General features: G+C 39.2%; 1 protein-coding gene across 2 annotated transcripts in view; it reads right to left on the bottom strand.

Annotated features, from left to right (window-relative positions):
* Positions 1-18226, bottom strand: part of SYT16 (synaptotagmin 16) — a 185868-nt gene that overhangs the window by 77787 nt on the left and 89855 nt on the right. The window contains exon 3 of one of the 2 annotated variants that reach the window (XM_081131199.1): positions 6032-6698. The exons of the other annotated variant lie outside the window; for it this stretch is intronic. Coding sequence (XP_080987325.1) covers positions 6032-6554 — 523 coding nt within the window. The 5' untranslated portion in view covers positions 6555-6698. The remainder of the gene's footprint in view (positions 1-6031; positions 6699-18226) is intronic. 2 annotated transcript variants of the gene reach the window in all.

Below are 18226 nucleotides of genomic sequence, written 5' to 3'. Positions count from 1 at the left end.
GGGACCGAAACCAGAGAGACTGTAGGAAAACAAAACTACAAGCTAATATCTCTAATGAAAATATATTTTTAAAAATCCTCAACAAAACACTAGCAAATCAAATCCAGCAATATATTAAAATGGTAGTATATCATGGCCAAGTGGGTTTTATCCCATGTATGCAAGACTAGTTGAACACTCAAAAATTAATCTGTAATTCATTTCAATAGATTAATCAAGAAAAATCATATGATCTGCTCAACAGATGCAAAATAGCACTGAACAGAATTCAACATCCCTTTTGATAAAAACGCTCAGCAATTGGAATAGAAGGGAATTTCTTCAATATAATAAAGAGCATCTACAGAAACCTACAGCTAACTACTAAGTAACAGTGAAAGACAAAGCTTTTCCACTAAGGCAAAGATAGTTCCACTTTCACCACTCTTATTCAAAATGATAATATACTGTAATCAGTCAAGAAAGAAATCATAGGCATAGATACTGAAAAGGAAGAAATAAAACTGTCATTTCTCTCATAGATTACATTATCGTCCACATAGAAAATCCCAAAATAGCTACAAAAAAGAGCTATTAGGACTAATCAGTGAGTTTAGGGAGGTTGTAGAATACAAGGTCATGATACAAAAATCAATGGTATTTCTATCTACTAGCAAGTAACAATTGAAAATTAAAAATTATTAAAGTATTATTTATAATAGTCTCCAACAAAAGGAAATACTTAGTTATAAATCTAACAAAATACAGGTGTGAGACCTGTAGGCTGAAAACTACAAAACAGAGGAGAAAATTTAAGAACTAAAGTAATACGCATGTTCGTGGATTGAAAAACACATTGTTAGCATGTCATTCTCTCCAAACTGATCTATGGAGTCAACATAATTTCCATTACATTTCTAACAATTTTTTAAAAAATCAGTAACCTTATTCCAAAAATTATAGAGGAAAGCAAATAAACTACAATAGTCAAAACATTTTTAAAAATATAATAAAGTTGGAGGGCTCACACTACCTGATTTCAAGACTTATTATAAAGCAATAGTAAACAAGATAGTGTGATATTGAAGAAAGAATACAAATATAGATTAATGGGGAAATGTACAGTCCGGTAACATTATCTACCTATGTAGATAACAGGTTACTGACAATGATGTCAAAGCACATAATGGAGAAAGAATGGTAATTTCAACAAATGGTGTAGGAATAATTGGACATCTATATGGGGGTGGGGGACTACAGTCTATACCTTGCATTATATAAAAAATTTCCTGGAATAAAACGGGAAAATCTTTTTGACGCTAGGTTATATGGATTTCTTAGATGTGATAGCAAAAGCACAATTCGTAAAAGAAAACTCGATAAATTGGATCTCCTCTAAGAATCTCTGTTCTTTGAGTGACATTGTTAAGAGAATGAAAAGACAAGCCCCCAAACTGGGGGGAAATAGTTTTAAATCGTATATCTGAAAAGTAACATGATTATATTCAGAATACAGTTTTAACTCTCAAATCTCAAAAACGAAAAGAATTCAATAAAAGTGGACAAAAGATTTGAAGACTTTCCCCCAAAAGCCATACACATGACAAATAACTACATGAAAAGATGCTCAGAGTCATTAGTTACTAGGGGAATGAAAAGTAAAGCCAATTGGGATGTTAAAACCTACAAAGGGTCTGAGGTTTTACCCTACTTGCATACTAACAAATTAGCCTGCTACAGTTTTAGGGACACTGGTGGAAGACCCAAGACTTCTAGGTCAAAGACAAAGGATGGCAATGCGTTAGGGCACAGCAAGCAATGTGAGCAGCGCTGGTTCCCCATCCTTCAGGGCCTGCGGGGACAGATTCTGCGCGGGCGGTAAGTGTATGTCACAGCCAGGGGACACCAAGTCTGGGAAACCTCTAGCATTTGCAAGCAAGTCTGCTTAAGCTTTGCCCTGAAGAGAGGCACATTAGAATGGACAGCAAACAGATCTCCCCCTGTTCTGGAGGGAGACACCATGTCTTCCAAGGCTCTTTGTCCTACAAATGTCCTTGAAAAGACAACCCAAAATAAAAGATGTCTGTGACTGTGCTCTCAGGACATGCAAAAATGCAAGAGACCAATGAAGAATTACCTCCTAACGTAAGCTACCACGATACACCTCTAAGAATGGCTTTACATTTTTTAAATAACACCATCAAGTGCTGGTGAGGATATGAGCGGCTGGAAACCTCATAGATCACTCTGAGAATGCAAAACGGTACTTTGGAAAACAGTGACGTTTCTTTTATAAAGTTAAACATACACTTCCCACATGACCCAGCAATCCCACTTCTAGCTATTTACCTAATTGAAATAAAAACTTACATTCGCACAAAAACTTGTTTTGCAGATGGGGTGGTAGCAGCTTTACTCATATTGCTAAAAACTGAAAACAACCCAAACATCCCTCAACTAACCAATAAAGCAGCACAGCGGGGCGTTGGCGCGAGGGATGCTCCTCCCAGTAAACCGCTGGGACGCGGCGGACGGCCCTCCGGTCGCCACGGCGAGTGCGGCGCGAAGGCGGCCGGGTTCCAAAGGCGGCGAACTGCACGGCTCCATTTCTGTGACATTCTGGAAAAGGTGAACGACAGAGACCGAAACTGCCAGCGATTGCCAGGGCTGAAGGTAGGGGAAAGGATTCACTGCAAAGGGACTTGGGGGAATTTTTCTGAGGCCGTAGAACTGTTTTGTACCTTGATTGTGGCAGTGGTTACAAGACTATGCGCGTTTGTCAAAACTCACAGGTCCTGCACTAAAAAGGGTGAATTTTACTCTCTGTAAATTGTACCTTTAAAAGGAAAAAAGGGAGCGTGTATGTGTAAGCTCTAGAATCGGACTTCCTGAGCGCCGCCTCTTTCTTAATGTGGATCTTGGGTATATGCTCAAACTCTCCAAGCATCGATTTTCTCAACTGTGAAGTGAGAATAACAGTATTTACATCCTGCTGCTGTTCCAACATGAATTATTATTTGATGTCCTATTATATACGTAACATTGTGCTTGATGTTAAGGATACAGAAATGAGTCTATGACATGGCCCCTGCCTTCCCGGAGGCTACAATCTAGTGAATATGCATCTCCTGAATGGACAAATGAAAACAATTGTTTTTAGACTATTACAATGCCTTTGGATTATTACAATGATTACAGAAATTGGCAAAAGAATTGTTAAGCATCTATTGAGTCAAATTTATGTTAAAATTTTTAAATATAGTTCAACTTGAGGAAGAATTTTCTAAAAGAGGAATCAATTTTTCAAGTCAAGTCTAAGAAATCCTGTTGGTAGCCCAGATATTTCCAGAATTATCTCTACAGATAATTTTTAAAAACCTGAAATTGTACTTACTTATCATTTATCAGATTCAGAAAGAATACCAGCCTACCTTGTTTTCACCAATTTATTCTAGCATTTAATATTACTTTAACTTGAGTAAGAATATCAAGGAAGCGTAAAAAGGACATGAAAATGTCTCCTCATTTTCCAAAACTTAATATATCCGAATAAAACATTTCCTTAAACAAGATAAAGCCATATAGTATAGTTTGATGTCTGGTAGTGCACATATTCGCCAATGATACATCTGATAAGGGGTTAATTTCCAAAATATACAAAGAACTCATACAACTCAACACCAGAAAGACAAACAATCCAATTAAAAAATGAGCAAAGGACCCAAATAGACACTTCTCCAAAGAGGACATACAGATGGCCAAGAGACATGAAAAAATGCTCAACATCGCTAATCGCCAGAGAAATGCAAATTAAAACCACAATGATACATCTTTGGCAAATATGTTTTCCCAGACCGTGGGGTTCCTTTGTATTTTGAGGCTGTTTTCTTTTGCTGTGCAGAAGCTGATGTTCATAGCAGCATAGTTTACAATAGCTAAGATCTGGAAACAGCTCAAGTGCCCATCAGTAGCTGAGTGGATAAAAAAGCTGTGGGACATTCACACCGTGGAATACTACGCAGCTGTAAAGAAGAAGGATCTCGTACCCTTTGGGACAGCATGGATGGACCTGGAGAATATTATGCTAAGTGAAATAAGCCAGGCAGAGAAAGACAAATATCACATGATCTCGCTTATACGTGGAATCTAAAGAACTTAATAAACTGATGAACAGAATAGATTCAATGGCATGGAAGCACAGATGAGTCTGACGAATGTCAGGGATGGAGGAGGGCGGGTGGGTGGAGGGGGAGAGAGTAACCAAAGAATTTATATGCATATATGCACAACCCAAGGACACGAACAATGGTGGGGAGAGGGGCTGGGGAGGGGAATGGGACAGTGGAATGGGTCATTGGGGAGAAAAAGGGACATCTGTAGTATTTTTAAACAGAAATAAAATTTTAAAAAATAAATTAATTTAAAAAAAACAATGAGGTGTCACCTCACACCTGCCAAATGGCTGTGGAGAAAAGGGAACCCTAGTGCACTGCTGGTGGGAATACAGACTGGTGCAGACACTGTGGAAAAGAGTATGGTGTTTCTTCAAAAAATTAAAAATTGAACTTCCATTTCATCCAGTGGTCCCACTTCTGGGCATATATCCTAAGAAACCTGAAACACCAATCAGAAAGAATATCTGCACCCCTATGTTCACAGCAGTGCAATTTACAATAGCTAAGATCTGGAAACAGCCCAAGTGCCCATCAGTAAGGTGAGTGGATAAAAAGTTGTGGGACATTCACACCATGGAATACTACGCAGCTGTAAAAAAGGCTCTCTTACCCTTTGGGACAGTATGGATGGACCTGGAGAGTATTATGCTAAGGGAAATAAGCCAGGCAGAGAAAGACAAACATCACATGATCTCACTTATATGTGGAATCTAGTGAACAAAATAAACTGACAGACAAAATAGGTCCAGAGACATGGAAGCAGATTGAGGGGTCTCAGAGAGGTGGGGAGTGGAGGGGATGGAAAGAGATTAACCGAAGAACATATATGCATATGTGCATAACGCATGGACACAGATAATAGTGCGGGCAAGGCCTGGGGTGGGGTGGGGGCTGGGTAGAAGTGGGCAAAGGGGGGAGGTAATGGAGGACATCTGCAATACTGTCAGCGATAAATAAAAAGATAAAGGTAAGAGGCATCATGAAAATAGATGAAGAAATTATGAAATAGTCCAGAAATGTCTGCTTCCCCTAATAAGAGAATTAATTACTTCACCTTTGTATTACATAAAAGATCCAATAGCCCGCGTGAGCTCTGTATTACCACACATCCTGCATACACACCCAGCGCCTTTCTCTGCAGAGCACGTACCCCTCCGTCCCTAGCCAGGCGGATGCCCTTACTTCCAGCTTGGAGTATTGGAAGTGTGAAAAGATCCAGAACATACTACAGCTGCTTCTACAGAGTTAATTACAGCCTCACCGCATGCATTTTACATTTATTGAAGGCCCATTATATGCTCAGTTCTGACAGGATAAAGCTTTATAGGCAGTTTGTTTTAAATATATCCTTTCCATTCAAGGCTAAAAGAAAATCAAGCTATTCTTATTTCAAAGATTTTCTATCTACTGTCATCTCACATCACGTCTCAGTGAAATACTGTGAGAAGTGTTCTTGGAGTGTTATCAACTAAAAATTTTGCAACAAGTATGGCTTTTTGCACAGGATTTCACACTGAATAATATAGTAACATCTAGAGATTCCTAACCTAGTGGAAAAAAGAGAACAGCTTAAAAGATATTTTAAAAAGCATGACATGCATAAGGGGCCTCTCAAACAGAACCCACAGACTCATTTTCAACATTTCACTTGCTTGCAACTTTTGTTTTGGAATATGAATCCCACAAATACGGATATTTCAAAATTTTATATGTTGAAAATATTCCTAAGGATTACAACTCTCAATAAAAAGCCAGCATATGGAAAGGTATAAGAGAGAGAAAAATAAAAGTCATATGACATCTAAAGCAAGTCAAAATAAAATGAGCAGAAATGTCCTTTGGCAGAACCCAGAGAAAATGATTACTGGCTAGCTTACCTTGCTTTTTTCCATAAACATTTTCTAAAGTACCAGAGTGCTGGCTCTCAAAGCCATGTTGAAGGTCACTCCTTTGGTTTTCAAGGTAATGTTCTTCCTCAGCAATAGAAGAAAGCACATGTGGTGGCTTTTGGTCATCACGGGTCTGATTGGGCCATTTGGATATAATGGAACATGAGTCCTTTGCATGTTGGCTAAGTCTAGGGCTTGACTTTTGGGCAGAGTCCTGCAAATCACTATTACAACAAGAAAAATGATCCACTTCAAGAAACAAGGAGTTCGTGTCCTCTTGACCCCCATCATTGCTTTGTGCTTCATCCTCAAAGTCAGCTTCCTGAATCTGAATGTCATCTAAGTCCTGGTCTAGCTTGTCACTCAATTTAGAGTCTTGCTTGCTTAAGTTAACCAACGAGGCAGATAACACATCTCCTGCTTGCTGGAGAGCTTCATATACCCGAGATATCCAGGAAGAGAGAGGCTGGAAGAAGTTGTGAGCATCCTGAGACGCCATGGCCAACACCATGGCCAGAGATCTGAAGTCTGAAAGTCCACTTGTTGACTTCCTTCAGTGCTGTGGACTTAATATGAACTACAGAATGACCATGATGAGACATTAAACTGGAGGTCTCTTAATGGCTGTGAATATTTCACTCTCAAAACTTCTCAGCTGAAACAGAGGAAAGAAATACTTACACCCGTTCAGGTTACAACTTTGGACCCATCACCAAACGCCTACCATCAATGTCAAACAGCAATTGGGGACAAAAAGAGATCATCGTTGAAATCGTAAGGCAGCGAAATAAAAGTGACTGTGAAAGTTTAAACGTAAATTATTTCAACGCATATTCGCCTCCACAGGCACGTGCGAAACTTCCATTACCAGTAATGGGCTCTATTCACGTGGACTGAAAAACGTCTATCCCCACAGACCATACCTAACAGTGTGAAAAGAACAGATGAATCTTCATTAAAAGGCAGTTGGATATGACATTTGAAAATACAAGAAAGGCTGGATGCTTCATCTACGAACACGCAGATCCCAGAGAGCAGGTTAATAAGCATCTCTGCTCATGACACAAAGATTTATCCTTTCAAAGGAAATGTGTGCCTGGCATTGAAAAGCTTTTAACAAATCTAAAAGTAGGATTTTATATTTTTATGCAATTTCTAGAAATTATATCTATTCTTGGGGAGCAAACCATCACTGAAAAACTGAGGATGGAAAGTGGATTTTGCAGCTTACTGAAGACATGTCCCTAGCATTTGGTTGTCTTTGTCTATATTCCAACCTCCAGCTCCCCAAGAGACCCCTCCCCAACCTATGAGACTCCTGAGAGCCACTTCTTCCTATCAGACGCACAACCTCAGGGAGGCAGCTGGGGGACATCAACAGAGCAACAGGGCACAATGAAGGCTGGAGAGCTTAATATCTGTACTTTTATATATATATATATATATATATATGGCCTTTAACTGCTCATCAGCTGCTCAGGATGAGTGTTATAAATGACAGCAGAGCCTAAATTCGCTGCTTATACTTAATTACCCCGTCTCTCTTATAGCAATAGCTTCCTTCTGGCCAAATCTACCAGCAGTCCCGTAAGTTTCAGCCCTTTTGACCTCAGGCTACTGCATTTAATATGATTGCCTATATTGTCCTAAAATTTTCTCTTTAGCCTTGTGAAAACCATGCATGCATGCATTGATTTAGTCACTAAATATTGATTAAGTGCCTATTGAGTGCTGGGCACAATGCTAGGTGAAGGTAACCCCGAGGTCTGTCCCCATGGAGCCCACATTCCAGTTAAGGGGAAACTGAGCTCTCTGCACTTTGCCCTCACGCTGAACAATCCGTGTGTCCGCCTTACAGGCTCCTCCTCGCCTCCCCACCCGCGGCACCCACGCAGCCACTCACTGTCCTCTGGTTTCTCCTCTCCCTTTATCCACATCAGCTGGGAGAGCTGGTCCATCCATAAGTCTCAATGAACACTTTTTAAAAAAAACTCCAAAATATACATCTCCAGCCCTTAGCTCCTCCCTCTTTCCAGGCTTGTATCTGTGGTTATCTAAGTCGGTGGTTCTCAAACTTTGCCGTGTCAGTGCCACCAGGGGAGCTAATAAAAAACACAGAGGCCCAGGCTGGCTGAAGGACTAGGCCCTGGACCTTTGTATTTCTTTTGTTCCCCATGTGATTCTGACACCACCAAAGTTTCAGAAAGGCCGATCTCAGAAAATATCTACACATGGTGTCCATCAAACTGTTAAATTCAGCTCATCAAAACCTAGCACATCATTTTTGCAGCCGCAACTTTCCACACTCTAAAACTCACAACATTCTAGGGGCTTCGAATGTCCCTCCTGGACGCTTCCCCATTCCACTCCGACTTCTGCTAGTTTGGGGCCCGTGAAACCTGTCTTCCGTTATGTTTTGTACAGTGGTCACTGTTCCCTAGTTGGTTTCGGCCTCTGGTCTTCCCCGGCCTCAATCCACCCTCCAGGTTTGCTCACCACCAACCTGTCCCGGTACCGGGCTGACTGACCGTCTCCTGCCCTAGAACGAAAAGTTCCGTGGAGGGCAGAGAGAGTAAATTCGCAATAAATGAATTAGCAAATCCTACTTAAAATTGTGCCTGGGACAGTGTCTAGCATATGGTATGTACTCGAATGTGTTAAATTGATGAATAAAAACCAACACGGAATTGTCGGAAACATCTTCATGTTCCCACACAAATCCCCTGCTTGGTAACATTCAAGAGTTCTTTCGGCATTTGTTCCACCCCATTTCACCACCCACGGCTTTTCGTTTGTTTTTTCTCCACAAATATTTTGCTTGAGTTAATACGCGTCAGAGCATCCCAGACTCAGAAAGTTCTCAAAAATCACTGCGTTTAGCTTCTCCCATTGTGCTTTACGCACCTGAAACTTTTAAAGGCAGAAATAACATGTCTTCCCTAACAATCCAATAATCCCTTCTATTGTTTTATCGTAAAGGAAACAAAATACTTTGTTTTTCATATGCAACCCAAGATCTTTGCATTTAAGCCAGCATTTTCTAGTCCAGTATTTGGACTAGGAACAGCCATGCTCTCAAGTCTCTTATCTCCATGTCTTCTGTAAATCTCTGTCCATCAAAACATCATGGCAATTTTAAAAAGTAAATAAACCTTGTATCACTTCCCCAGTTTAAAAAAAAAAATGTGGTTCCCTGTTGCTTATACTGTGAAATTTGAGCACTGGCAAACATTTGTTTATGGTTGTTGACACGGACTTCTTTAAAAGTTCATTTTAATACCTCAAACTCATTACAGTCCTCAACTTTCCCTGTTCTTTACACGCACTTGCTTTGCTCATTTCTCTGGAGCCTCCCTACCTATGGAGGCATTTGAATTTTCAAATCCTACCCTATAGGATAAAGTTTACATTCTTTACTAAGGCAAATGACAGGAGAGAGAGGAGGGATGCTCAAAAAAATTAATGATCAGCACCATCTAACTGGCCTAGAGGGTTCCTGCTGGGTATCAACTTTTGAATTCCTGAATCCCTGGGTGTGAGGAGGTCTGGGGGTGCAACAAGACAGTGCAAGAGGCCTTAGATCGTTGGCTATTTATCAGCCAGCCTGGAACTATTTCTACATTTTCACAACTCACAGAGCCCTCTCTTTTGTCCTGAACGAACGTCCAGGTGGGCATGAGCTGTCCCCAGTAACACTGCCCCACGGTGGGGACTCAGCTACTCCTCCCCACTCACCTGTGCAGCCACGCTAACACACTCAGCGTTTTCCAAGGCAACTGCTCTTTCCTGACTCGCTTCCTCTGCCCTGAGGCCTTCTCTCGCTAGACTGCCTGGTAAAGGCTCATTCCGTACAATGAAACTCTTACATGGACTCTTCATCTACAACCAAGGGTATGGCTTCAAGAGCTCTGAATGTGCCTTGATGATACAAGGTGTCACTTGATGTGTTAACTGTTTGTCAATCTTCTTATTCCAATGAACTGTGGAGACGGTAAGTGCTGGGACTGTGTTTATATTTAATAACTCCAGGACCCACACAGGGTGGGGACTCAAAAGCTATCTGCTGAATGAATGAATGTTATTAATGAAAATGTTTGAAGCTAAATAGCCCTGATTCTTTCACTTTTCTTCATCTGTAAAGTGAAGTTAAGTAACTACATAACCTCAAACAGTTCCTTTCTCTTTGAAACCCATGAATTTACCAGTGTGGGCCAGAAAGCACTGTAATATTGACTCTGGATATATTTAGCAGTAAGTTGCCTTTTCAGGGATTGGTTCTGTACTTTTGTCAATAACCACTGTCAGATGAGCTCAGAGTGACTGGAAAGAGGCCAAATCTCAGTCTATATATGAAACAGTGTTTAGCTGTTATATTCCAAAATGCTAAAAAAAGGAAGGGCACCTACAGCTAGAACCTGAAAAATGATCTAGTTAGCAACACTGGAGACCTTTCATGCATTGCTAAAGCAGTCTAAAGCCAAAAGGGCCATGTCCTGGCTGAGTAACCATGGAGATGTCTTTGCTGCTTAGGTAAATTTCAGTTTCACTGGTAGAGCACGCCAAGGGTAATACCAGATATATACCTGATAACTTGGTTTTGGGGGGGTTGTGTTACAGCTAAGAAGACAAAGCGGCCTCTGGTATTATAATAATAATTTTTAAAACTGAAAAAAGAAAAACAGACAAGAAAAGACAGTCCAGGTCCCTGGATTAAAAGGAAAAATACATATAAGGTCTGTGGTAGCTGAGAAGGCTCATTATTTGAATTAAAATAGTTATGATACTTCATTCTTATGAGAAGTTAAAACAAAACAACAAAAAACTATGTGTGTGCATGTTTAGGTGTATATGTTTCAGATACAAGCTCCAACCACAAACATGCCCAGGGACTACATACAAACATCTCCAAGTACTAAACTAATAAAGAATTAATGACAATTAATAAGTAAAGGTGGAAGTAAAGCCATTGATTTATTCCTAGGGGCTACCTTTTTAAAAATTCTGCGTTAATTAGAATTACATTTTAATTATAAAAGTATTTATTTAATTAAGGTTATTTTAAACATAGGAACAACTAAACAGTAAACATAAAGAGTTGTGCTTCTGTAGGGGGAAAACTCTCAAATCCCTGAGCCATATGCTTTATCACATATTTTGATCACTCTCACGGAGGGTGATTATGAATAGAAGCGCTCCATACCCAGAACAGTAGGTCCTTCAAAGGCTGTTTAGTTGAATCTTTCTGCCCCCATTTTCTATCTGATGACAGGTGTTTGAAGGGAAGGGGAGAGCTAGGACCTAAGAAGAAATGCCAGCTTCTAGGGGCCATGCCTTACAAACCAGGTTATTTCGGTGAAAGTTAAAGTGGAAGCCTATATGCCTCTGTGATTTTTAAAGGATTCTCAGCTCCTGGAGAGAGTCAGACAAATTCTGAGAGAGAAGAAAATGTTTCCAATATGGTCCCCAGGTAACCAATCCCCAAATTAAAACCTTAAACAAGTTCATCTGCGAAAGTGTGTTAATGTTCAGCAGTTTTTGAAGGAGAAATTGCCTTGGAGAATCTACTTCTTGAGCAAGATCTGCAGGGCAGTCATGAGGAAAAGTCAAGAAAACCAGGTTTACTTAAAGTGTCTTCTCGCGGCCACCAGTTAACTCCCTTGTGTCATCTCTTAGATATGGGTTAGGTATTACTGACTTCCTAGAATGGTCATGAGGCTAATCAAGTCTACAGTTTTCATGACGATCATCAGACCTTTCAGAGAAAAGCATTTTGCACTGCCTAGTATGAACAGGAAGGCTTAGAAAGATGAACAACGCATGTGGTCAAAATAAGAACCATGAAATGGGCCACAATCCACCTTCAACGTGATTCAGAAGAGCCTACAGGTGTTTTCTGTTAAGAGCAAATTTGTCATGTGGGTAGGAATATGTGCCACTGAGATGAAATAATTTTTGTAGCATTTGTCCAAAATGTGTTCTAAATGCTTGGAATCCTGACAAATATAAAAATGGACTACTGAGGACTCTTTCTATCATCAATATGGATACAGCACAGCCACGCTGTCATTGCTGGGCCATGGGCAATCCAACAGGCTCTTTCCCACTGGGCTTCAGGGGGGCAGTTAATGTAAAATGAAATGTATAACCGCCCTATAATCAAAATAGACTTTTTCTCAGTAGACACTGAGAAAAATGAGACAATGTGAAGGAAAGAAACAGCAAAGGCCTTGGAATCTCACAAAAACATGCTCAGTGTTGGATTTTCCCTCCGTTATGCCACAGCATGGGGCAAATCATGTTACCTGGGGCACCTACATGTCCTCATCTATAATACAGGGAGCACTAGCCCCTGTCTTGCAATTCACTGTGGCAATTACATTACACAGTGTTTCTAAAGTTCCTAGAATAGAGCCCAGTAGACAGCAGGCACTCAGTACCAGTCGTTATTACTAAACCAAAATCTGTGACATTATAAAAGGCAAAAACAGGTTCAAGTCTTGTAGTCTTCTCCATAATGTGCTAAGAAATCAGAAAAATGACACTATTGTTATAGCTAACATTTACCAAACACTTGGCAGTATGCAATTCTTTTTGACAATTTATATGAATAAAAATTCTTTGAGAAGATCTTTAGCTTTCCCATTTTACAGCTGAAGTAACTGAGGCTCAGAAAGAATAAGTGACTTGCCCCAAGGTTCATACCTTTAATAAAGAGTGAAGTTGGTATTCCAATTCTCTTTTATTGAATTACAAATTCTTGCTTTTACTGCTGTTCCAAATCTTCACAAAATGCCAATAAAACAGAGAAGACACCAGGAATAAAAAAGTGAAGGTATTTTCCTAATAAGTGGCCAATGTGGGCTCAAATCCAGGTCTGTCTGACTCCAAGGTCTGTTCTCATTCTGTTTCCACTCTACTTCTTTCACTAATGAAACTCTTAAAAATGAAAACTGTTGCAATTGCTTTTCCAAAATAAGTGTAATAAAGTAAAAAATTCTAAAATACTTTTTAAGTTAAGAAATGTTTATTTTAAAACATGGCTTTCAAACTCCATCCAACAGACAGCTTTGTGTTTGAGCAGGATCATCTCAAAAAGACTAGGATTGGCTCAGAGAGTTTTAAATTGCTCAAGGTTTTTGCCATTGTAACAACAGCACCTTTCAAATATCCTCCCAACTGTATAAGCCCATGGAGTACTTTGGAACATCTATTATATCCAAGGCAGAGCCTTACATGTCCTCCACAAACACTCAGCGGTTATATAAACACATGAGGTCTTTGGCGTTTCCAGAGAGATTATTTAAAGGGGCTTTAATGACACAATTTCCTTAAGAGATTGTCACTGCCCTTGCACAAAAACCCATTCTCAGACTCGCATATAATAAAATTTTTATTGAGAATTTAAGGCTGAGTTATATCTAACTAATATTTACTGTTTTAAAGACGCAACCAAAATGATAATCTAATTTTGCATCACCTTGGCTGAAGTGATCACAACAGACCCCCGACAAGCGTGCACCTGTATTACTGGCACCTATCAACTGGCCCCAAATAAAGGAGATGCTGACATCTCAAATAACATCCACAGTATGAAGAAATGTAATTAGAAGTTAATATAATGAAATCGAGGAAGGCAAAATGCAAGCATAATTAACTGGAATTACTCTCAGACTTGGAGGTTTACCAGATTGTTGATTTTTTTTGTCCCAAGAGAAGAGAGAGAAATATCATTTGTATCACTTGAAAATGTAGACTCAAAAATAAGGGGAAATTATGAAACAAGTGTAACTGCAGCCCTCTGGAGATAGATTAAGAAACTCTCTTTCAGCAATCATTCAGTGTTTGTTAGATTTTTATTCATTATGGAAATAATATCAGCCGTATAAAAATTTGGTTAAAAAAAGGGGGAGGGGGATCACTTATAATCTCTCCACCGTAACACAACTCTGATTTTCGCACATTTCTTCTATCATTTTTCCTTGTAATCTGCAGAGCTGTGATCATATATATAGGAACTGAGAATTATCTTTAACAACTCCTATCCTGCCCTAGAATTCATCCCCAAGCCTACCCATTCTTCCATCTAAATAACTCTTGAACCTACCTGCCTTTTTTCACCTGCACAGGTCATATCGGAACCCAAGTCACCATCATTCCCACCTGAACCACTTCTTAGGTGCTCTCCTTGCGTTTCACTCCTACTCCATGTTTCCACAGAAGGAATGGCCTTTGTGATCTTTCTAAGATACGTATTTGATCATGTCATTCAAGGAATTGATCAAGTAATTAAAATGACTTAAAATCACTTCCCATTGCTTCTAGGATAAAGTTCAAAATCTTACAGAAGATGCACGCAGAAGGCCGTGCCTGGTGTTTCTATCTTCAGCCTTCTTACCTTTAGCCACCCTGCTCTCTATGGGTTAGCTCACCTCCTCTTTTCAGCCTCTCGCTTCACTAACCTCTCCTCCCTCCATGTTCCTTCCCCGTCCCCAGCACCCACTCACCTCCTTTCAGGGTTCAGTTTACACTTCACTTGAGAGAACGCTTTGCTGGACAACCAGCGCCCCCCCCATAAGCCAGACTCCATTATGTCCCCCTAAAATAATCTCTTATTTCCTCTTTACACTTATTATAATTGTAGTTTATTGATGACTTACGTCATTATTTCTTTTAACAGATGCCTTCCCCACTAAACTAGCCACTCCATGAGACCAGGTAGCAGGCTAATTTTTGTCTCTGCCCTGTTGTCAGCATCTAGTTGAGAGGCTACCATAGAATTGGAAATCAAGCTCTGAATATCTTAATACACACGCATATTATGTCTTGCTTCTTTCATTTAACATTTTCAATGCATTTGCATGTTTCCAGTCTTTTGTGTTTATCATTTTTGATTATTTAATATTTTAAAAACTAAATTTTTAATGAGGACCTGAATACCTTTTCCCAAATTCAAATCTATGAAGGTATCCACTCTCATAATAATATGCAATCCTTTACATCTCAAAAAAAAAATCCAGTATTCCCCATCAGAACAAGAATATCAACAACTTACATTAATTCACACATCAAACAATTGATAGAAGAGCTTTGCCTAAAGCTACGCTAAAGCTGACTTCTATATTTAGTATTAAATTTTTTTAAAAGTATAGCTGGCTAAACAAGATAACATTATCATAAAAACATTTCAGGGGACTATTTACCTTACAATTTTTATTTTTTTCATAAGAGGTTGGGAGAGGGCCCTAAGGTTTTTCTTTCCTAATCAGCTTATGCGGCTGCTCCACTGACACACTGAACAGCAAGGTTTTACTGAGGCGCAATCACAGGATAAAACCCACCCATCTCAGTGCACAGATCAACACTTTTTACTAAGTTCATCGAGCGGTGCAACCATCAGTATAACCCAGTGTAAGAATGTTTTCACAGTCCCAATAAGCTCTCTCATGATCATATATAATTAGTCCCCATTCCCACTCCAGCCCCAGGCAACCACTAATCTACTTTCTGTTTTTATAATTTGCCTTTTCTGGGGATTCTATATAAGTGGAATAATACAATTTTTTTATAAAGGTTATGAGAGACAGTGGGAATAACACTGGAGGCTAACTTCGAATAAGATCTAGGGATGGTTTTTATAAATTTTAAGCTATATGCAAAATATTAAATGAATAAGATTTTTCCTGGATATGATGTTTCTATTTTTTTGAGAGTCTCAAAAGGGTCCCTTATCCCCTACTGGCACTGCTATAAGTAGACCAGATTAGTCTGTCTCTGAAAGATACCTTACAACCAACAACTATACCAATTTTAATCAGGTTCCCAGTATGTTCGTGATGAGAGAAATATAAATCTTTCTTCTAATGAAATGTTCACTTATAGCCAGAAAACCACATTCTAGCAGAAATTATTAATCCATTGCATGTGTTTCTGCTAGGTCCTAGGACATGGCTTTCCATTCTTATTTCTACTGGCCCCCTTCTGTCTCTGAATGAACACATCAATACTCTTGAGTTGGAGCTCTCAACCTAAATCATTGCTGGCAAGCACTCAATCTTTTTCCTTATGTTTTCATTTCATTTGTTTACACAAGCCTCAAACTATGCAGGTATTAAAAGTGTTCATTACTAAAATGACTATTGCTACCGATTTTATCTCCTTCATTAGCGGTTATCAAAATAAGTTCTCCTGGGGTCCTTGATGACTGGGCTCTTAGAATAGTAATGCTAATAACATGACAATGTCAATACTTCTGTGTCTGGCAAACATTAATAATCAGATCCCCCTGGGATCCCATCAAAAGCAGCAGTCTTAATGGGATCTTTGTGGTTACAGACATAAGTAGGTTAGGTGGGTGGAGCATGACGTCTCTCAGGTCTGCCCAGCCAGAGTGGCCCCAACTGAAAACATTTGGAAACACTCCTTCTACATTTCCCTTTCCATTGGCAAGGAATTTCACATAGGAACTGGGAAGCACTGTTTTCTAAGCATGATAGTGGATCCACACATTCTTTAAATGTGTGGATTTTAAATACATGCATTACCTCTTTTATAGCATTATAAATAGTTACATAGAACATACATGAATGACCTCTTTATAGCATTATATAGTTATATAGAACATACATGTATGACCTCTTTATAGCATTATATATATCTACACAGATTGTGCCTATTGAGTTAAAACAAAATGCAGTTATATTTCTATTTTAAGCCAATAATGCCTGTCTTTTACTTTTTTCTTCTCTTTCAATCCTTCCCATTTCTTACTCAAATATATAGAAGCTAACTCACTCAGGAACAGCAAATATTTCTATAGTCTTCTGATAGCACAGTTCAGTTCAGCTAGGATTTACTACCATTGCCCATAATGAATGGATTCTACTTTCTGGTAGCAAAATACTAACAGTGCAATCCAAAAAAATACTAGTATAAATATGATTATCCTCATATTTATTATCTGCAATAAAGCAAATAATAGAAAGGAAAATCCAACTGGTATGGAAAATGATATTTCATGTTGGCCTCCCATTTCTAAACATGATCCCCCACAAAATACACACTTTGGTTAGTTTCAGATTCTTTGGGGAAATTCTAAATGCAACCCTTTCCCTGAAATGTTCTTAAAACTAATTGCAGTTAGGTCTTCGACTATAAAGCCAACCCATGGGAAAAACAGAAATGTAAAAGGCCTCTGACATCTTTCCCGCGTAATGACCTACCACAAACAGCTTTAGTAAGCACACTTGTTTAGGGGCAGAGGGGTGATGGAGGGGTTTGGGAAGATCAGAGACCAACTTTAAAAAGAAAGAGCTTTGTGCCAAAGAGTAAAGGTGACATTGAGAGCTTCGCCATACTTCCCATAATGTGCCGTGATTTCTATTTTGCTTCAAGATAATTTTAAAAGGAACATTCCAAGAGTTAATGCCCTGAAAGTTTTTCTCCATCATCCTCTCTTGTATCAAGTGGCCCACACTTCTGTGGAATGACAACTATAAATTACCGCTCTGTCGTCAATGCTCACTGGGGAAAAACAAAAAGGAACAGCAGTTTTTAAGCAGGTAGCAATTTGATTCTATAAAACTGACATTAATTGTTCTTAAGCATTAAGAACTGTTTTTGAGGATTCAGAGTATAGAAACTAAGAAAATAAGATTCAAAATGTTTTTGGAATTCCTAAATTCACACACTTCAAATAATACCTGTCACCTTGTCATTAAACCTCAATCAGACAGCCTGGAATAACATAGGCTTGAAATGACTGTGAGGGCTTTTGTGAATAAGGCATTTGCTCCTGCGAGTGGGTTTCAGAGGAATGCAGATATTTCAACGGAAACACATAACCATAGGCTTGCCCTTTCTTTTACTTTAATCTGCCAGGTTAAGAAAAATGATGATATTTTAAACCTATGACTCCAATAACTAGTTTAAAACAGATTACTCAAATAGCTACGTAAACATATACACTCACAGACACCCACATCAAGGCGGAAACAGTGATCTGTGCTACTATTCTACTCAAACAATAATCCTTTTTCCCTGCTGCCCACCCATCAACTGAATTTTTTTATTTAAGGCATGTATCCTTTTAAAGTATAATGGGCATTACTGTCTTGCTGACAGAAAAGCACAGAAACCAATTATTCTCAGAAAAATGTAACGGATGCCACCCAAGGTGCCCTCCAG

This window comes from Miniopterus schreibersii (genome assembly GCF_964146895.1).
Source record: "Miniopterus schreibersii genome assembly, chromosome: 1".
In the NCBI taxonomy this organism is placed as follows: Eukaryota; Metazoa; Chordata; class Mammalia; order Chiroptera; family Miniopteridae; genus Miniopterus; species Miniopterus schreibersii.
This window is presented reverse-complemented; position numbering and strand designations above follow the sequence as displayed.